The sequence below is a fragment of the Molossus molossus genome, unplaced genomic scaffold (assembly GCF_014108415.1).
Source record: "Molossus molossus isolate mMolMol1 unplaced genomic scaffold, mMolMol1.p scaffold_m16_p_15, whole genome shotgun sequence".
NCBI lineage: Eukaryota > Metazoa > Chordata > Mammalia > Chiroptera > Molossidae > Molossus > Molossus molossus.
In genome coordinates this window covers 3,729,784-3,751,078 of record NW_023425350.1, presented here as the reverse complement: position 1 = coordinate 3,751,078, position 21,295 = coordinate 3,729,784, and the positions used below count along the sequence as shown (strand labels likewise).

The 21,295-nt window shown below is 49.8% G+C and overlaps 1 protein-coding gene across 9 annotated transcripts in view; it reads left to right on the top strand.

The window, feature by feature from the left end:
- The window catches only part of MBOAT2 (membrane bound O-acyltransferase domain containing 2), a 92,178-nt gene that overhangs the window by 14,835 nt on the left and 56,048 nt on the right, over positions 1-21,295 (top strand). For 3 of the 9 annotated variants that reach the window (XM_036262690.1, XM_036262692.1, XM_036262689.1), the window contains exon 2: positions 19,770-19,915. Coding sequence is in view for 4 of the 9 variants with exons in the window: in XM_036262692.1 (XP_036118585.1) it covers positions 19,770-19,915 (146 nt within the window). In the remaining 5 variants the exon portion in view is untranslated. Of the gene's footprint in view, positions 1-18,316; positions 18,410-18,647; positions 18,729-19,471; positions 19,572-19,769; positions 19,916-20,675; positions 20,826-21,295 lie in introns of those variants that run through there. The other 6 variants (XM_036262691.1, XM_036262687.1, XM_036262696.1 and 3 more) reach the window with 5 other exon arrangements.

Here is a 21,295-nt window from a genome sequence, read left to right as displayed (position 1 = left end):
TCTGCCCTGCAGAGCGCTGGAGGGATGTGGGTGATTGCTGCCATTCACCTGTGGCGTGAGCGGTCTCCACTGGGAACGCTGGTGGGTGGTCACATGGCCTCGGCGTGACTGCTTCTGTGCTGGGGAGCTCGCTCCTTTCTCAGGGTGGCCAGTTCTGTTTCCGGACAGCTGTGGCTCTTAGGACTTGTCATCTTGGGGCTCACAAACTTTCCGGAATAATCCAGAAGTGGTCTGAATAAGCCCGCTCGTCGGTGGCCTCCTAGATCATTGGAGACATGCCCTTCTTTCTTCACAGGGGTGGCTTTTGAACAACGGCCCTTTACTACATTGGGTGTCAGTACCCCCACACGTGTGCTGGGGAGCTCACGGGCTCGCGTGTGAATGTGCCTAGCTCTCCCGGGACGGGTAGCCCTCACCTGAAAGTTAGCGGCAGAGTCCTGCCCTCTTGGGAGCACCGCAGGGCTGGCGTGCTTGTCTGCAGGTTTATTGCTTTTCGCTCCTTTCTGTACTCAAATGCACTAAAAAAAAAAAAAAAAGTGCTGATTTAGTAGTAAGCATGTTCTCATAAAAACTCGTCCAGGCATGGGCTCATCGTCCTCAGCGGCTGGTTGTGTGTCCAGTGTGAGAAAGAGCATGACTGGGAGCCCACAGGATGCGGGGGTGTCAGCTAAGGTGTGGACACGAGGCCCCCAGGCCCGCCTTAGGCCAGTGTCTAATGGCTGGGTGTTACAGTGAACATTGAGTTAAAGCTGAATATTATCCAGGCAAACCTCAAAAATTCTTTTTCTCCAACTCCTGAAGATGCTCGACAGAGTCTTCTAACCATTCGACACACACTTGTTTTCCCTTCGTAGATTCAAAACGATAGAAGTTCTCTTAACACGTTCTCATGGAGACTGTTCAGGTTACTCAGTGAGAACAAGGTGTGTGGGGGACACCCCGGCTCTCTCCTGCGAGTCTCTTATATGTTATGACGTATGAGTCATGGACACAGCCCCGTGAGTTGGGGGTGCGGCTGCTCGTGAAATCGAGAAGGCAGAGCTCATTGAAGATGCGTAGACTCCCCAAATAGAGTTTTTTCATTCAAGAGGTCATTTTCATGACTTAAATGGAACTCAATAAAAATCGAATACCGTTCTTAAAGGTCATTCTAAGTGTGCTAAACAGTTTTATAAGTAATAGAATTATAAAATAATCTAATATCTTTTTGACCTTAAAAAAAATTAAAAACCTTTGGCTCAAAGGATACAATGTTTTTCCTAAAGTTGTCATCCGAACAAACCCTTTCTCAGTGCTCATATTAGCTCATCTGTTTCCCTGTGTATAGTTTTCATACTTGTGAGTTTTAGTATCATTTTACTCTTGCAGTAACAATCACCTATTTATCTTTTATCTGATAAACATATAAATCATGTGAGGTGATTTCCCTCTAAGTTCAATGTAGAATGCTTATCTATGTATATTTGAGTTAGCACTCATATGTGAACAATAATATGAGTAAAAGCTTTGTTTGCATTATTGGCGTCATTTTGCTGATCAAAAGTGATAGATTAGGCTATCTCAAGTGATTGTGGATCTCCACAAATTCAAGATTTTAGAAATGACGCGGAGATAGGCAGTAGCAGACTTTTTGGCTTTTTACAGGCCAAGACCTAAACCAAAGCAAAAGAGTGGATCTGGGCTGAATAACAGGGTGAATGAAACCAAATTCAGTTCATCTGCAACTTGAAAAGTGGGTGAAATTAGGTATTTCATAATTTTTTTTCTTTTACCCTCAAAATGCAATCGAATAAATCTGAGAAGAGCAGCAAACAGATGAAAAACGCATCCACCTAAATAAAAAATTCACCTACTTACAGACTTCGGTAACTGTGACGTTTTCACGTGCACAGGGAAGCACAGGGAAGTGCGGGTAGTGTCCAGCTGTCTGGGAAGGTTGAAAGCAACGAGCAGACACACAGACACATTGAGGTTTAGCCACAGGTCAAGTCCTGGACCTCGGGGGTCCCCAGAGTCACACATGCCAGCTCCAGTCCCTCTTTTAGGCAAATTGCCACAGTCTCTGTAACGGTCCACAGTGCCATTCACGGGGTTGAACTCCAGTAGCGTGGTTAACTGTCCCTTGTTGTGCAGCACCATCCACCCCGGCAGGGATCCCTTTCCTTTCCTAACAGATAAGTGTGTTTGACACTTTTGCATGTCTTTTTTTAAAAAATTTTTTTATTAATTTATTTTCGTTACCCATGTTTCTCCGTTTCCCCCCATTGACACCCTCCTCTCGATCCCCCCACCCCGTCCCCAGCATTGTTGTCTATGTCCATTGCATTTTCTACTTCATTTGTATTTTCACTAATGTATTGTGTTCCCTAATAGGGAAATGAATTTAGTTTGTGTATATTCTGATTTAAAAAGTAACATATATTCACACATTTACCCATCAAGTTTATAAAATACAAAAAGTTATAAATCACCCATATAATTCAACCCAGAGACAGCTTTTGCTAAGTGTGTGTGTGTGCATTTTATTGAGCTTGTAATGAATATAAAATTTTTGTAACCTTTTGTTTTTACTTTTTTTTTTTTTAAATCCTCACCCAAGGATCTTTTTCTATTTATCTTCAGATACAGTGCGAGGGAGGGACGGAGGGAGAGGGAGACAGAGAGAGAGAGAAACATTGATGCGGGAGAGACCATGGATTAGTTGCCTCCCACATGACCCCGACCAGGGCCAGGGATTGAACCGTAACCGAGGCACGTGCCCTTGACCAGCATCGAACCCTCCACTCTTTGGTCCTCAGGCCCACACTCCAGCTGCTGAGCCAAACTGGCCAGGGCTGTTTTTTTACTTTTTGAGAGTCATTTCCAATACTATTAAATTGCTTTCCAGAACCTATATAATGATCCGTCACTGGGATGTACTATTAATTATTCCTTAGTTGTGTATAATAACATTTTGCTATTCATGATTCTGCAATCAGTTTGCTTGCAGATACATTCGTTGCATATACCTTTTATTTCCATCAGAGAAGAGGTTTCTTGAGTCTGAAACAATACATAAAGTCACTGATTTTTGAACTATGAGAACTTTTCCTTTTTCTCTTAAATTTTTACTTATTTTCTCCTTTGATAGTTTTGATTATGCGTTCACTCCTTTCATTTCTTCGTACTTGCACCCTTTAGGAGTTGTCTTGTGCTTGGACACCTGACAGCTCCCAGCCTGGGTGAGTGCACCCACGTGTGCCCCTTGCTCCCAGTGCCTTCACCCCGAGCGAGGGTCCTCCGCTCACTGTCTCTCTAGGTGTTGGTTCCTGGGGCGGCTGCCCCCCTCGAATAGTGCTCCATGCAGGGCCTGGGACGGCTCAGCTCCCTGCGGGTGGCGGGTGGCGGGCGCCCACCCTTTGCATTGCGTACAAGTTCATGACAGTATCTCTGAATTTTAGGAAAATGATACTAAATTAACTTTTAAGCCTCCAAACCATTTGGAAGTCTACCAGCATGTTTTTATTTTATTCTAAACAAATCAGTGACGTGAAAGCACTTGTAGAAGTTCCCTGCCTTGCTGAACCTTTCTGTGGCGTCTGCTCACAGGTTCTCTCCGGTCTGTCCAGTGTCGAGAGAGCTGGACTCGGCACGGAAGGACCACGCCTCCCACTCCGACCGCGTGGCGCTGGGGGAGCGAGGCTGGTGCCTGCCGCCCGCACCCCCGCCAGCTCTGCCCGTCTGCCCAGAGGCCCCCCGCTACTGGGGAAGGTGTGCATTGCCTTTCTCTGTCGCTAGTGAGCGGGGTTCTTGGGGCGCTGCTGGAATACGCATTCCAGGGGCCCCCACGGGAGAATGAGGTATAGTGAAAAGCTTTATTTGTGTGGAGTTATAGCCTTCGGTTTCTGAAGTCCCAGTTCCCTTAGCCAGCCCTGGAAGATGGGCAGCTGGGGTCCAGCAGAGCTACAACCCAGCGTCCAGAGCTCCTGTTCCAGGGTGGAGTCGAGTCCAGCATTGCGTCAGGCTCGTCACAGTCCACTGGTCCATTGTGCGGGGAGTCCGTATGGCTGGGGGCCCTGTGGGCTGGTGCAGGCGTGTGAGCGCCCACAAGCCAGGAGTCGGGCGCCAGCAGCCAGAGAGCGCGAGGGGAGGGGCTCCTTCCGTCAAACCTTCCCGCACTTGCAGTGGCCGTGTGTGTCCTGGCCAACGGCCTGTTTCCAGGTGGGATCCACAGGCGAGCGTCTTCCCTGTTTTATCCTGACTTTACGGAGCGTGCATCTGTTCTGCCTCTGCCCAGCCCCTCCCCCACTGATCCACGGGGAACAGACCTGGAGGGTTAAACTGCAGCTTCCTGGCACAGATGCCATCCCTGTGTTATCCGCCCTTCCCTTTGCTCCTTTCCTGTTAATGAATAGCCAGGTTATTACAACAGTATCAACCCTGAGCCAGTTCTGATGGGCAGACTCTCCCTCGCACTGAGCCCCACCTGATGTTTCCGAGAGTGAGGGGGACGGGCACTCTTCCTAGCTGTCCCACTGCAGGGGAGGGAGAAACCACATGGTCATCTTGCTCTGGGACAGATATTGCAGAGAACGCGAAGATAGACATTTCGTGCGTGTCAGATGTCAGATCCTTGCTCAGCCCTCGCCGTCACGATGGCCTTGCCACCCGCGCTGACTCGTGTCCTGCAGTTTCTCCTCCTCGCTTCATCCACAGCGGCCTTGTCACGGTCCCTCCTCGGGGATTTTAAGCACCTCCCTGCCTCTGGGCCTTTGTACTTGACATTCCTGCTCCCCGGATATCTGGGTGGCTCACTCCGTCACTTCATGCGGCTGTCTGCTCAAGGCCATCTAAAGGAGGCCCTGATGTCCCCTTCCAAAACAGGACCCTCCTGTTGTTGAGCTCTTGCTGTCTCATTTGTCTTTTTTATGTATCCTCACCCAAGGACATTTTGCATGTATCTTCAGATAGAGCGGGAGGGAGAGAGAGAGAAACATCCACGTGAGAGAGAGACATCGACTGGCTGCCACCCGCACAACCCCAACCGGGGCCGAACCACAACCCGAGGTCAGTGCTCTTAGCGGGACCCGAACCTGGGACTCTCTGGTCCGCGGGCTGATGCTCTAACTGCTGAGCCCAGCTGGCCAGGGCTCTTTCTGTCTCGTTTTTTTTAAAAAATGTTGACCTTACATTATGTTACACCTCTTGACATTGTACATTCGTTTGTGGACAGTTTCTCTCTCTCACTGGGGTACAGCCTCCGTGGGAGCAGGGCCTTGCTTCTCCCGCTGACAGTGCCTCGCTCCTGGAGCAGCGCGGCCGCCCAGTCGGCGTTGGTCTGTTACGTTACCGGACTCTGAACCTGACCATCACCTCTGTCCCCGGTTCCATTCCTTAAAGCTGACTCAGGAGCACCTATCGGCAGCAAATCACGAACCCAGCGACCTGTTGTAGCTTTAACTTCTAGATCCCGTTTTTGAACTTCAGCTTCAGAGGCAGCGGTACCAGCTGGGAACTTGTTTCCCTCTCATTGGGAGGCAGCGGTTCCCGTGGCGAGAGTGCTGCCGTCCCGTCGCCTCTCCGAGCCGCGGGAGCTGGGTCCCTCGGATGTGAATGACAGTGGTGGTGATGGAGTGTTAGGGTCTGGTCACTACTGACCTCTCCTGCCAGATTTGGACTTGGTTGAGAGACACAGTCAGACAGATCCGGTTGTCACCCTGCCTGAGAAGAGGCGGACCGACTGTGCCTCAGGGCGCTGCGGGGTGCTGAGCGCTGGTCCCCGAGCCGGCCTACGTCACCCCGCCCAGGCAGCGCTGGCCGCCGCAGCTTCCCCCGGAGGCACCCCCCTCTCCAGGAGCTGCCCAGTGGCGGAGCTGGAGCGGGGGACGGCTGGCAGGTGCAAGGAAGGCCTCGAAGGTGCAGCGAAGTTGTTCCTCCTCTGATGGGGGACAGGAGGGCAGGAGAGTTGCAGCAGAACAAACGTGAGGCCCAGGAGGGCACCCCTACCAAGCAGCACCTGCTGTGGGGAGGCCTTTGTAAGCTCTTTCCTCCGGAAGGGGTTGGGGTAGTAAGTGCTCAGTAGCTGTTGGCCATCATTACTGTTGTAACACCTGTGTATATTGTTGCTTATCACATTTCTTATCACAGGTGTCCCTCCTGGACTGCAATCGTTTTTTTTTTCTGTTGACTCAGGAGACTAGATTGCAAGCTCTTGGAGAGGGGACTTGTTCTCTCTCGACCTGTTCAGGTTCCCCGGCGCTGAGCCAGGAGCTGCTGGCGTGTCGCCGTCATCAGCTGGAGCTGGAGGGGGATGTCACGGGGGAGAGAGCGGGGGCTCGGCGTCAGAACACAGGAATGTGCTTTTTCAGTTCTTTTTAGATCAAGGAGATGTGAAAACGTAAATGCCAAGAAAGGAAAGTGGAGATACATATGTGTACGTACATAATGAAGACGTTTTGCCCTGGCCGGTTTGGCTCAGCAGTTAGAGTGTCGACCTGCGGTCCGGAGAGACCCGGGTTCGGTTCCCACTAAGGGCATGTGCCTCGGTTGCAGTTTGTCCCCGGCCCTGGTTGGTTGTGTGGGTGGCAGCCACTCGATGTGTCCCTTTCACATCGATGTTTCTCTCTCTCTCTCTTCCTCCCACTCTATCTGTGCAAAAAATGGAAAAAAAATGTCCTCGGGTGAGGATAAAAAAAAAAGACATTAAAATAAAAAAAATAAAAAAAAAACATAATGAAGACGTCTTAACAGTAGTGGTTAAAACAGCTTCTGCTTTATCCGCGAACCTAGCTAAACAAAATAACATACACCCTGAATATTTTGTTCTGTCTAGGCCTTTCCTGGCTTCTTTTCTCCTGTCCCAGGTCGTGGTGAAGACGTTACCCTTCGAAGCGGTGGGTCATTTACAAATGTTACTATTAGGATGTGGTTTCTAAGGAAAACGTAAAGACAATGTGGGAGCAATTAACATTGAAAAATATAATGAAGTCTTTTTAAAAAATTTTTTCTTTATTGATTTTAGAGAGAGAGAGAGATAGAAACATTGACAAGAGGGAACATTGATTGGCCGCCTCCTGCATGCCCCCGACTGGGGATCGGGCCCACAACCTGGGCATGTGCCCTGACCGGGAATCGAACCGGCGACCTCTTGGTGCAGGGGTCGACGCTCTACCACTGAGCCACACCAGCTGGCTAATGAAGTCTTTTTGAATGTGTCTCATTAATACGAAGAGTCAGTGAGCACTTATGGGCGCGTGTATGTATGTATAGTCATAGAATGTGAGGAAGGTGAGTCCCAGTCAGCAGCAGTGTTGTCACAGGACAGTCGTTAGCTGGTTCTTGCCCGCCGGCTCAGCTAGGCATCCCTGACCCTGCACTCCGTGCCAGCCTCAGCCTTGCTTTCACGTTAGCCGTGCTGCGCCCTGACAGCGTGGCCGGTCACCTGCTCCGACTGCACCTGCTGACAGGTGCGAGCTGGAATGATGCTCACGCCCCTTTCGCCGCGGAGAACGTGACCTCTTTTAACTCTGACACGGGCGGCTTTTCTTTTCCTTCACCCTGGAGCTTCCCTGGTCTTTTCCAGGTGTGATGTCACTTGCAGATTAAAATGTCACCTGGCAAACACTCAGGTGCAGGTGTGCTCTGACTTGTAAGGCGTTGTGCTGTTACTTGTCAGCATGAGCTGTGGCTGATGAGAGAACTGTGATGTGGGTCTGGTTCTCTGAACTGGTAGGTGACCTCAATTTCTTTCCTGGGAATTCATAGAATTTGCTGTTTTCCTTGATGTCCTTAAATATCACTTTGTGTGGATACTTGCGAAGTATTTTTTTTTAAATTTGTTTATATTGTTTTAGAGAGAGGAAGGGAGAGAGAGAGAGAAGTATAGTTGTGAGAGACATCGATCGGCAGCGTCCTGCACGCCCCCTACTGGGGACCGGCCCGCAACCCGGGCATGTGCCCGGACTGGGAATTGAACCGGGACCGCTCAGTCCTTGGGACGATGCTCATGTCCATTGAGCTACATCGGCCGGGCTTCGTAGGTTCTTTCAGTTCGAAGACCCGTGTCCCTTAGCGCTGGGAAATGCTCCAGAATTATCTCTTCAGTGACCTCCTGCCTCCCCTTTCTTCGTTGCTGTTTTTTTCTTTCTGGAACTCTTACTCGGGTGCCGACATCTGGGGTGAGCTCTTTCTCTGTGTTCCCTCTTGCCCCCCATGTCTTTTGGAGGCTTTCCTCAGCCTGATATTCTAGCCGGTGGTAGAGTTTGTTTTCCAAAACTGATCACAGCGGTATGTTCAGTACTTGTCACTTCCCACCAAGGACAGGCTTTTCCCTTCCCCGTGGCCCTGGACAGGGTTGTGACTGCTGCCGTTAGCCGTGTGGTGGAGGTGATGCTGTGTGGCTTCTCACAGGCTCTGTTTCCCTCTCTGTGTCTCAGAGTGCTTGTCCTTGGGACCCAGTGCCGACCTTCAAAGTAAAGTAGCAGTTATTTTACCAGCAAAAAGGACTTGATTTGGGAATAGCAGGGAATGCAGTTCAGTACACGCTAACTATGGAGACCCATGGGCAAGCCGAGAGAACAGAGGAGTGAGAGTTATTTTGTAGAGGAGAAGGAGGACTCAGGGCGGGCGGTTACGAGCAGAAGACCTCGGGAGAGGGGCGCGAGTTCAGGGTGTGGTGCTCCTCGCGCCGCTGTGGCTGGGCAAGGAGTCTCCCCTGCTGGGGTAGTGAGGGCAAGCAAACCGCAGTGGGCACTGTGCGCACGTCAGCTCCTCCGGGCTCCAGCTCCACCTCGAGAGGTTTGCCTTTGTGCGTGGTCACACTGCCCGCCATGCTGTGAGGGAGCCCGGGGCACATGCGGAGCCGTGTGTAGGTGTTCTGCCCAGGGCCCGCTGAGGTCTCAGATGCAGCCAGCCTTGACCGCCTGTCACGGGAGCGAGCCTTGAGGTGGACTCAGTCCATAGCTGATGCCGAGCGGAGCCGGGGTGAGTCGTCTCTGCCAACTGTGATCACACTGCAGATTCAAGAGCAAAGGAAATGTGTTAAGTCACCAAGTTTAAGGGTAGTTTTTACATCATCAAATTTCTCACTTCGACAGTTGTGTTTTTTAAAATACTTATGGAAATGTAAGTTACAGTGAAATGCAGAGATGTGAAGTGTACAGTTTGATTAGTTTTGACGAGTGCATGTACACTTTTGTCACTCATATCCCGGGTAACTAACCCCCATGAAGATGAACTTGCGGATGGCTGCCTTTCTCTGTGTGCTCACATGGCCTTTCCTTGACGTGTGCATGCATGTGTGTGCACACGTGTGCACATATGGGCGCTGGTGTGCATGCGTGCGTGCGTGTGTGCATATGTGTGTGGTGGGGGGAGCTCCAGCTCGGGCACTCTTCTCATAAGGGTTTTAATCTCATCACGAGGGCCCCATCCTCATGACCTCATCTAAACCTAATTACGTCCCAAAGGCACCACCTCAAAATCCCATCACACTGGGGGGGTAGGGCTTCAATGTGTACATTTTTGGGGAAACATATATTCAGTCCATACAAGGTCCTCTTCGGGGTCCAGGGTCCCGTGCAGGACATTCCCACGTTGCCTTTGGTTTGTCATGTTTCCCTGGGCTCCCCTAGACTGTGGCTGTCTCAGACTTCCTGGGTTCGACCTGCAGCTTTGAAGAGCCCTGGCCGGGATTCTATAGATACCCCTCTAGTGGGATGTGTCTGATATTTTTTCTCATGATCAGCCTGGGCTTTTGGGTGTTTGGGAGGAAGACCACAGAGATGTGGTCTCACTCTCAACCTGGTTGGTGTTAACCTTGAGCTCCGTCCGAGGCATTGTTGCCGAGGGTTCTCCACCGAAGTCGCTTTTACGCCCTTGTCCCACCTGGCACGCATTGGAAGGAGCCATTTTGAGCAGCTCACACGCTGGGCAGGCCGTCAGAAGTGCTGAACAGAGGACTTGCTAATGCACTTACTTTTAAAAGGTCTTGTCAGTGTGTGGAGGGGAGAGTGGGACCAGGGCCACAGCTGAATGTGGGTGTGGTGAGCAGGCCTCACGGGGGGACATTGAGACGTGTTCTTTCCAACGCAGAGCGAATAAAAAGAAGAAAGCCTCAGTGGTCAGTGGTCAGTCAGTGGCTCCCTGCGTCTGACTTGGGGCCCAGCTGGCAGCCAGCTGAGCAGTGAAAACATCAGGATTTGCTTTGGATGTTGTGTAGCTATTGAGGAAGAAGTGGGAACTTTTACTTTAGCCCTGAGGAGCGGTGGCTGTGTACTTGGGGCGCAGAGATAACGTCCCCTGCACACAACATTGCGTCTGTGTCGAAGGGAAGCGGGGTGCGTGCTCGGAGCAGCTGCCTGTGGCGCAATGTGGCTGTGCCCCCTCTTCCAGCCGCCTCTTCCCCTCCTGCCACGCTCCCTCCGCCCTCTGCGGCCTGTCTTGCTTCCTCTGCTCGTGGTGCTGAAGGAGGGAGGCTGAAGATGGCTCGTATTTGGCACCGTGATAGGAGTTTTAAAAAATAGTTGGCAGAATTTTTAAAAAATATTTTTTTCTTTATTCATTTTAGAGAGAGAGGAAGTGAGAAGGAGAGAGAGACAGAAACATGGATGAGAGAGAACACTGATTGGCTGCCTCCTGCGTGCCCCCCACTGGGGATCGGGCCCACAACCTGGGCCTGTGCCCTGACCAGGAATCGAACTGGCGACCTCTTGGTGCGGGGTCGACGCTCAACCACTGAGCCACACTGGCTGGGCTTTAAAGATATTTACATAACATTTCACCACAATGCTGTTGATGATTTCAGGTTTAAGTTGCTGTATAGAAGTGGGTTCATTATTATTATTATTACTTTTTATCCTCACCCAAGGACAGTTTGTGCATTTATCTTCAGATAGAGTGGGAGGGAAAGAGGGAGGAAGAGAGAGAAACATCGATATAAGAGAGACACATCAAGTGTTCCCCACGCACAACCCCAACAACCCCAACCGGGGCCGGGGACAAACCACAACCGAGGCACGTGCCCTTAGCGGGAACCGAACCCGGCCTCTCGGGTCTGCGGGCTGCCGCTCTAACCGCTGAGCCACACCGGCCAGAACTGGGTTTGTCATTATTTAGGAAATAGAAAAGGGCGGTAATATTGGGGGAATTCGTCCCCTCTCCTTTCCCTTCCCCGAAGCTCTTCACCTGTTCTCAGAGCTTTGCAGTCGTACCTCCCCCTTTCCGGGGGGTGGTTGGAAAGTCCGATCTGCAGATTACGTGCGACCACCGTGCCCCTCGAGGGGTGGTGAGACCCTGGGCCATGCTCTGACTTCAGGACGTCCTCGTCGGCCCCGGTGCCCTCACAGGGCTCACCCCACACAGGGCGACTTCCGGGGCCTGTCGGGTCCTGGCGTTCCTTCGTGGTGCTGACCACAGATGATGCGTCTTCAGACAGCATCGTGTCAGTTCTGCTCAGCTTTGACTTTGGACTTTCACAGAAATGATTCGTTCTGCATTTCTGTGTGTCTTCGTCAGGGTTTTGTCTTTTATTTATGTAGTTATTTGTTTTTTCAGTCCTCACTGGAGGACATTTTTTTTTTTTTCTCCATTCATCTTCAGATAGAGTGAGAGGGAGGGAGGGGGAGAGAGAGAGAAACATCGACGTGAGAGGGACACATCGACTGATTGCCTCCTGCATGACCCTGACCAGGTCCGGAGATGAACCGCAACCGAGGTGCGTGCCCTTGACTGGAATCGAACCCAAGACTCATTTGTCCGTGGGCCGACGCTCTAACCACTGAGCCCGACCAGCCAGGGCAGGGTTTTGCCTTTTAAATCAATAAATGTGTCTGCAAGACGTTTATGCTGATGGCTGTGGCCGCACTTCTCTCGTGTTCACTCCTGTCCATGCAAGTAGCCCGCAGCTCGTTTGTGCTTTCCTGGCCGCTTGGATGTTTCCAGTCTGCACTCTGTCAACAGTGCTGCACCTACGTTCTAGTCCACATCTCCTCGTCACTCACGCAGGCCTTTCTCCACGTTCACGGAGGATGTAGCTGTGACTTTATTGAGCAATGCCAGACGTTTCCCGAACTGGTCATGCCAACGTGCATAACCAGTTCCGTACCCTCGTGTTCCGTACCCTCGCCAACAGCAGCGCCTGCTGTTACCAGGTGGATAAATTCGGGCCAGTCTTTTGAGTATAAAAATGTATCATCTGATATAAATTTTCATTTCCGTTGTACATAGTAGGTTAGTGGGCTTTCTTATAGTTCCTGGCCTTGCGTATTTACTCTTCTGTGAAATGCTCATTCTTGCCTTTGACCAATTTTTAAAAATGGGTAGTTTGTCTTTTCATCATTGAATTTTGGGCCTTCTCTCTGTGTTCTGGATTTGAAGTCTCTATCCACTGTATGTGCTGTAAAAAGCTTCTCCCAGCGCGTAGCTTGATTTTCCATTTTCTTATGGCGTCTTTTGTTGAAGAAGTAATTAAAAGTAATTAAAAATTTAAAAGTTATGATAACATACGACATAAAATGTACCATCTCCACCCTTCCTGATGGCATGGGCCAGAAGAGTGAAGTGCATTCGCCGCATCGTGTAGCAGATCTCCAGGACTTTCCTCTTACAAAGTGGCAACTGTATCCCTACTAAACCACAGCTCTCTTGTCCCTCCTCAACCCCTAGGAGCTACTCTGCTACTTTCTGTTTCTATGAATCTGCCTTTTCTAGATGCCTCCCCTAAGTGGAGCTCCCTGAGGGGCGAACCCGCCACCTTAGTCCGGCTGGCCAGGTGGCAGACCACGGCAGGGAAAGGGTCAGAAGCGTGAATACCATGTGCCCCTTTTCTTTATTATTATTATCGTTTAATCCTCACAGAGGATATTTTCACATTAATCTTCAGACAGAGCTGGAGGAAGAGAAAAAGAGAGAGAGAAACATCGATGTGAGAGACACATCGATTGGTTCCCACTCACACAACCCCAACTGGGGCCAGGGACAAAACGCAACCGCGGGACGTGCCCTCGGCCGGAACTGAACCTGGAACTCTGGTCCGCAGGCGACGCTCTTACTGCTGAGCCAAACCGGCCAGGGCTCCCTTTTCCTTTTTTCATAAATTTCGTAATCCACCAATGTGGACAGAGGTAGTCTTATTTTCATATTGACAAACATGGCATAAAGAGGTGATAGAAGCCTGCGGTGACTTGCTCGGGGTCGGAGTGAGGATTCTGTGCGTGGGTGAGGTGGCAGCGACCCCTTCGTCACACCCCTTCGTCACATCTGTGGCCCTGCTGTGAGACGGCGGGTGACATTCCTGGGACACAGTCCCTTCTCTGTCCAGCGTTATGTGTAGTTCCCAGCCAACCAATGTCATCTCTGCTGCTCTTTCTCAGAAATGTGGGGCGAGAGGAACGTTTTGGGGATAAACTTAATTCGTTCACCAACTTGACCATTTTAACTTGATTGCTAATCAGTCACTTGCGGCACACGCTGAGCTGCTTTCCTCGGATTCGTAATTGCTGCCTTCGACTGTTAATTGCAGCGACTGTGCCAGCTGCTCGGGCTCTTCCCCAGTCACCTTGGAGTCGGTGTAAATATTTGATAAGGTGGGAGGTGCAGGTGGCTTCCTCCCTGGCCCGCGGGAGGCTCTGGTCAAGGGTTTGGTGGTGGGGTCCGTGTATCGGGACCATCTTGCTGCTCAGTGCACCCCGCGGGAGGGGGTCTCCGCCGCCGCCTGTGATGGAGTCACCACATGTGACTGGGCAGTTTAGAAAGCACACACTTGTGATTTGTCTCAAAGAACACCTTTTAGCTCATGCTTAATATTAAGGTGTCATCAAGCAATAGGAGGAAGAGATGACACAAATTTAGAAAAATATGGTGGTGATCCGAAAGATGGAGCAAAATGTGAGCTTGCGAGTACTTAACACCACATGTGTGTTAGGTGCCGGTCACATGCCAGGAATAGGTGCTAAGGAATATAATCAACAAAATAGATCGACATCTCTGTCCTCCTGAAATGTGCATTCTAGTCGTTCTTTTAATGGTTTACTGTAGGGTAATTTACAGCCAGAGACATCAAGAGGCATCAGAATCATCTGAAACCTTTAGAAGTTCTTTAAAAAGTGAGAAATTAAATGCTTACATTGGCTCATATGGGTAATGTATTCTATAAGTACTTAATGGTTAATATCCCAAAGGCAAGGCGTCTCAGGTCCCAGCTAATCATTAAAAATTAATACTTTTTATATTAACATGATCTTTATTGAAGAGTGGACTATTTTTGGTGGGAGGCAAAATAATCTGAAAATCAAATCAACATATTTGTAAGTTGATATTGTATTGAACTGAAATCTGATAATGAGGCATCCTAGGAGAAATGAGTTTTTCTCACAATTTTAAGCCTTGTACAGTTAACAGGAGGATTGAGATTGATTTTTTTTTTTTTTTTAGGGTGGGTGCCTTTTCCCCAGCATCACATTGGTCCCTGGATATGTATGCTCCCAAAATAAATTAGGGAAGGAACACTATATCTATGGGCTAATGCTTCTGCTAGTCATTGCAGAGATGAATGAATGAATGAATAAAATTATGTAAGCAAATTTAATGAATAAGTAAACAAATCTGTAAGATTATTTTATTTTTTGTTTTATTTTTATCCTCACCCAACGACATTTTTGCATTTATTTTCAGATAGAGCAGGAGGGAGAGAGGAAGGAAGAGAGAGAGAAACATAGATATGAGAGAAACACAACTGGCTGCCACCCACACGACCCCAACCAGGGCCGGGGACAAACTTCAACCGAGCTGTGTGCCCTTAGCAGGAACCGAACCCTGGACTCTGGTCCGCGGGCCGACGCTCTAACCTTTGAGCCAAACTGGCCAGGGCTCTGTAAGGTTATTTCAGATAGTGCCTCTCCCTGGCCTGCATCCCCAGGTAACCACTGACCTGCTTTTTGTCATGATAAGTAGTTTGCATTTTGTAGCAATTTATAGAAATAGAACTGTTCAGTAGATACCTATCTTTCTTCTGATTTCGCCCTCCCGGTGTGATTATTTTGAGATTCATCGGTATTGTGTGTGTCCCAAGTTCATGTCTTTGTATTGCCTAGTCATCTCCTGTCGTATGGATGGACTAGGTTTTGTTTCTCCAGTCTTTTCTCCTTTAGCAGGTCTTCGGATGTATTATTATTATTATTATTATTATAAACTTTATTTAAAAAACCTTCAGGGCCATATTAAAAAGCAGTATCGCCAGCTGGAACGCTTCATTATTCGTAACCACATGGAAGACAAATATGGAGCTGTGCACTCGAGCCCCTCGGGCTCCGAACCCTCGTGGTGAAACGGGCTCTAGTTCCTTGTTCCGGTGTTTATCCCCGGTCTCTTGTTTGGGGATGAGCTCCCTGTCAGTCCTTTGCCAGAGTAAGTCTGACAGGTGTCGAGACTGGAAGCAGACCAGTGCTTTGTGCCCTGGGGGGTATTCTGGGACATTATCCCTCATCTGGATCACGTGTATTTCAGTAGCTTGCCTTTATTGGAGCTTCACAGTTTAGCAGTTGTGGATGCGGTTAATCTCGCACTTTTTAATTGCACAGGTAAATATATTAGGTTCCTTCTAAGTCCCCAGGAAGTTATGTCGTTGGGTAAGACGGACACTCGATGAGATAAGCCCTGGTCACCCTGGTAGGTGGGCAGCGCCTTCTTTCAGTCTGTGGAGTGGTGATGCCATCGCCTGCTCTCTGCCTCCGTGCAGTGCCCTGGGGAGAGCTTACTGCTCTCGGGTTTCTGAGGATGGTCTGAGAAGACACTTCAGGGTGTGTTGGTGACTGGCCCCTGGGCATCTGGCTGTGCTTAGTTCAGCGTGGAGGAGGAGGTTACAGGTGTCACCTGTGGTTCTCCGTGCCGTTGTCTGGAGAGGAGGCGGCGAGAGGGCAGTGCCCAGGGTGCGGGGCTGTGCTGGCTGAACCCTGTGCGTCTTATGTATGTGGAGTTGGGACAGGCAATTGCTGTGTAGTTCAGGAGATAGGATACAGTCCCCAGAGACATGCCGAGGAAGTCCCTCTACTTTGTGTTCTCATGACACCTGTCCTCAACCTGCCACCTACGTAGCAACTGTCACTGGTCGTGTGTGTCTTCTGGCCAGGCTGGGAGTCTGTGAGTGTCGGAAATACCATGTCTGTGCTGTGCTTTGTACCAGACAGTAAGTGCCTCCTAAATGGAGGATGGAGTGGACCTCTATGCTTATATATATTTTTTATTTCCAGTTATGGAGTTTCCTAATTGTCGCATTAATATTAAGAGCTTTAAGCCCCTAAGAAAGGTAGAAGATAAATCTGAACTGTTAAGATTCTTAACAGTCTACGCTCCTTGATCTTAAGCAAATGCTTGAGGCTTGACCCCCACCCCCTTCTTTCAGTGAATTAAAAGAACGAAGGCAGGTGGTGACTGGACCCTGGGTGGGTAGGAATTCAGAGATGAATAAAATTTGTTCCCGATCTTTGAGACGCTTGCAGTCTAAAGGGAGAGCCAGACTAACAGGCCAGTGACCAGCGCTGTCCGGAACTGACTGGGGCGCTCTGGAAGGCCGGGGTGTGGGAAGGGCGCAGGGCCTCCAGACGTGGCCGAGGAAGTCGCCCACTGACCGAGGCGCGGGACCCGGGAGGACCGAGGCAGGTGGGCTAGAAGCATGGGACAGACCAGGCGTAGTAACGGACCCAGGGCACGTGTCCAGTCTGAACTTTGTGTACCACGTTATTCTTACTGGGTAATCTATAGATTTTTATGGCGCTTATACAAATAAGATTTCCACAGTTTTGGTTTGAATTCATTTTCACTATTTATGGGGAGGTCATAGTTCTTCGGTGGCACACTTACCAAAGTTTGGCAAAACTTACCAAAGTTGCTTCTGACAGCAGCGAGTTTGATTTACTTTATGCTCGAAAGAGTTGTTTTCTGTGGCCGTGGGCTGATCATGTTTGGCCATGTCTGTACCCTTGAAGGCCTGGCTGCCGTCGCGTGGCATTTAATGGGATGAAGCCGGCGATGCGGATTCAGTGCAGAGAGAGGAGAGACTCGTGACCTTAAGTCTTGGTGCTCAATTTTTTTTGTTTGTTTGGAAATTTGAAAACAAGCATATATCACCTTTAAAAAAATGTGTATGTTTAGGGGTGGATAACAAATGCCTGTGGCGTGAGATAAAAGGGCCGACGGGTGTGCAGTGGCAAGTGTCCCCCTTTCCCGGCCTCTACCCTGCAGGACAGCCACTCGCAGTGGACTGGGGTGTCCTTCAGAGGGGTGCCCCGGCGAAACCCAGGGAGGGCATGCTGCCGGGGTCGGGGAGCTCAGGCTTAAATTCGCTAAGATTGTTCATCCTGGCTGCTTCTCCCTCCCCCTGTCCTGCCCGCCCTGTCCCCCCCCCCCACACCCAAATTATTGGGGGCGGTTTCTTTGGAGACACATCAGGTTATTTGTGTGGGTATGTGTTCAAGAAGACGTTTGGAAAGAAACAGCGTGTGAAGTCTTTTCAGTCTAAACTCCTTTCCACTGGGCGGAAAGCTTGCACAAAGGTGACCTGCACCAAGCCAGACTGCGCAGGGCCCTTTCACTGGTCTTCCCAGCCTGCTTTGGTGATGTTTGCGAAATGGTAGCTGTGTTCTGCAGACAGCGTCTTTGCACAGTCCTGCCCGGAGCAGTCAGATTCCGTCCTCAGACATTCTCTGGACGTAGGGGCAGCTGAGGAACAGCCAGGAGCCACCAGGCTTGGACCGAGCCGGGCGACTGTTCTACGCGACCTTGAGTTGGCTGAGCAACATGAGGGAAATAGCACCTTGTTCTAAGGATTAAATAAGGTCATCGGTGAAGTCCCCAGCACGGGATGGATGTCCCTACTGTTGTCGCTGTGTGCTTCTTGCTATCTCTGCCTCTCCAGTATTCATTTGCCTCCCCACCCTTACCCCGCCCACGCAAGAATGACAAAGATAGGGTTCGGTCGGGGGGAGCCTGGCCTCCAAGACCTTCCAGAACAGTTCTTTGAGCAGTCAGGTGTGCGTGTATTCCAGCACTTTCTGCGTAAGGTGACAGAAGGCCTGGCCTCTGACTGGATGTCCTACACACTCTTTTCTCAATGGGGAGTTTACTCCCCTGAGAGTTCCTGCCCCCGGCCCCTGTCCACATCCTCCTTGTCCTTCATCCCCTTGGAGTTGCAAGGCCCAAATACTGACATAGAAGTCTCTGTCAGTGGGCCTGGAATGCACACTGGTTATCTCTTAGCTTATATTAGATAAACACAGGGAGGTAGAGCGACAGAGACCTAGGAGATCAGCTGTGATCAGGACCTCGTGTCCGCTGCCTTGTGACAGTCCCCCTTCATGCTTGTCCTGTGTGATGTTCTTAAATGCTTTCTGTGTAGCCCACAAAGAGACACGTCAGTAACTGAAGCCGAGTTCCTTGTGTACGTATTCGCTTTTCTCATTCGATTCTCAAGTCACCCAGGCTGGTTCTGGGACTGACGCGTCGTTCATTTCCTGGACTCTGCCCGTAGGGCGCTCTATACATTTTTGTCGAATTAGAGATCGTTTGAAAGTTGGTAAACCGTACGAAGCTTTGTAGATGTGAGTAGTTATCAAGAATATTTATTTTTCAGATGTCCTTTTTTGCTCAATTTAAAAAACACTGTTCGATCCCTGTAGGGTAGAAACCGTCCTGAGAACCTGTTGGAAGACATTTTGCTTCTATTGAGTCTGTTTCCAAGAACAGTCTCTCTTAGACAGGTACAACACATTTCAACTGTTTTCCTCCTTGGAGTGCAAGAAGCTCACTCAGGGGCCTGTCTGCAGGCAGAGATCTCTGGACCTGGGCAGCGTCTTCATGAAGATACTGTGCTTTGTTCATAATCGAGGCTCTTGAAACTGATCATTTTTTTGTTGTTGTTATGTGTTTTTTGCAAGTTCTTAATGTCCAATGGATATTTTCTTTTATTTGTAGATTGTTAGACATATTTTCCGTAAAATTTTATTGGAATACTTTATAAGAGAGAGATGGAGATCACTTTCAAGTCTTTAAATGACATCAAAGAATGTTACTCGTGGCCTTTTACTGTATTATTTTTTTAGGGCGAAAGAAATGTTGAGGGAGAGGAAAGCAGTTACCAGCACGTGTCTGATTTCTGCGAGCGAGCGCGTCGAGTTCGAGAGCTCTGAGGGGTGTAAACTCAACACTGGTGGGCTGGCTGCTGCCCGAGGGCCCCTTCCTCTCCTGAGCCAGCCCTCGAGACGCCCAGAGCTGGGCGACTGGTCCCCACTGTGTCATGTGGTGGCTGCGGACCAGCAGCATCCCCTTGACTGCTTGCGGGGATGGGCACCTGCTCCACGTGGAGAGGGTGGGCCCCCCAGACCCTTGGGATCTCGACTGCATCTCAGCCCTGGGATTTGGGGGGAAACTAGGAGTTCTTGTTTTCTCCCCGTTGCAGGGTTGCTTGGGTCATTCAACAAGTCTCTCTTCCCCTCGCACCCAGGACGCCCATGCTTTCCATTCCGCGTTGGACCCTGCGTTCTCCAGGTCCTTTTGGGTGCCCTTCCCAGCCTCCACCCCCTGGGGCCGCCTCTCCGTGCCAGGTGGGCACAGACTGCACCAGCCCATCGCTCTGAACCGGAGGGTGTCGTTCCTGGGAAGCCCCTGGTTTGGGTTTGGTTTCTTTTGCAAAGTGGAAGATCTTAATTTCGTGTGGCGTTTTTGTCCTGAGACTTGAGCCATGACGTCGAATGGAGAGTTCCAGCCCGTTGCTCACCTGACATTTTAATTTCTCTTTGCAGGTGAACTTCGTGGCGTGCCAGCTCTTTGCCCTGCTGGCGGCCGTTTGGTTTCGGACTTACCTCCGTTCAAGCAAAACCAGCTCCTTCGTGAGACATGTCGTCGCGACTCTTTTGGGCCTTTATCTTGCACTGTTTTGCTTTGGATGGTAAGTATGCTTATCCTGTTTAAACGAAGACTTTGTGGCGTGTGTAAAAAGATTTCTGTAGGGTTTTGTGCTTATATGTTTACTTACAAAGTTAAAATATCTTATTGATTTTTAGAGAGAGAGAGAGAAAGAGGGAGAGAGAGGGAGAAGGAGAGAGAGAAACATCAATGCGAGACAGAAAGATCGATCGGCTGCCTCCTACACACCCATACCCAGGATTGAGCCTGCAGCCCAGGCATGTGCCCTGACTGGGAACTGAACCGGTGACCTCTCGGGGCACATGATGACGTCCAACCAACTGAGTCGCACCTGCCAGGGTGAAAGTTTTATAATTTTTATTTTTAATAGATAGAAAAAGAAAGGTGGAGCATGGGCCCTGTGTCGTCAATTTGGGCTCAGAGGGCAATGTACTGTTTATAATTTATGAAGAAGAACAGATAAGAAAAGAGACATTTTGTTCCATCATGAGTAGTTCTTTTCACCTATTTTGCAAATCTTTTATGCCAAGACAGACAAAGCACTTAAAATCGTGTTTTCACTTCTGCGCCAGTGGCTTTAGAGTCTGGGAAAGCCCACTGATAGGGCTCTATTACCATTGTTTACATCCCATCATTAGTGAAAAGGGGTTTTTTATTTGTTTTTGGTGGAAAGAATGATTTGTGATGGAAAGCTCTTAGTTATGACCCTTCAGACGCTCTGTGTTCCCTCAGGGCTGCCCGAGGGTTCACCTTCGGAAATGCCACCTGCCGGTTTGTTCCAGGTGTCCGGTGAGGCAGGAAGTCAGGGAGCGTGCTGTCCCGGGCAGAGCTGCTCGGAGGCGCCTCAGTGGTTCCTTCTGCGTCTCCCTCCCTTGGGCAGCGTCTCCCTTTCTCGCTGCTCTGCTGGTCCAGCCGTGTGTTTAGTCTCGAAGGTGATGAATCTCAGTTTCTCTTTGGAAGACAGTATGTTAGAAGTCTGCAAATCTAATTGATCTTACCTACTTCTATTTGGCCACAGCCTTTAAAAAATTTCTTTTTCTTTATTGATTTTTAGAGTGAAAGGAAGGGGGAGAGAGAGAGAGAGAGAGAGAGAAACCTTGATGAGAGAGAACATCCACTGGGTGCCTCCTGCACGCCCCCCACCCAGGATTCAGTCCACAGCCTGGGCATGTGCCCTGACTGGGAATCCAGTCGGGACCTCCTGTGCATGGGTCGACGCTCAACACTGAGCCACACCAGCCAGGCAGCCTATTTTTTTTTTTTTTTAAGTATTATTGGCAAGTTTCTCTCAACTAAGCATTCACTAACACTCTCACTTATTGATGGACCATCTCTGGTAGCAGTGGAGGTAAGGAGACAGAGCTCGCACTCTGCAGTTAGACAGCCTGGCTCCTCTCTGGGT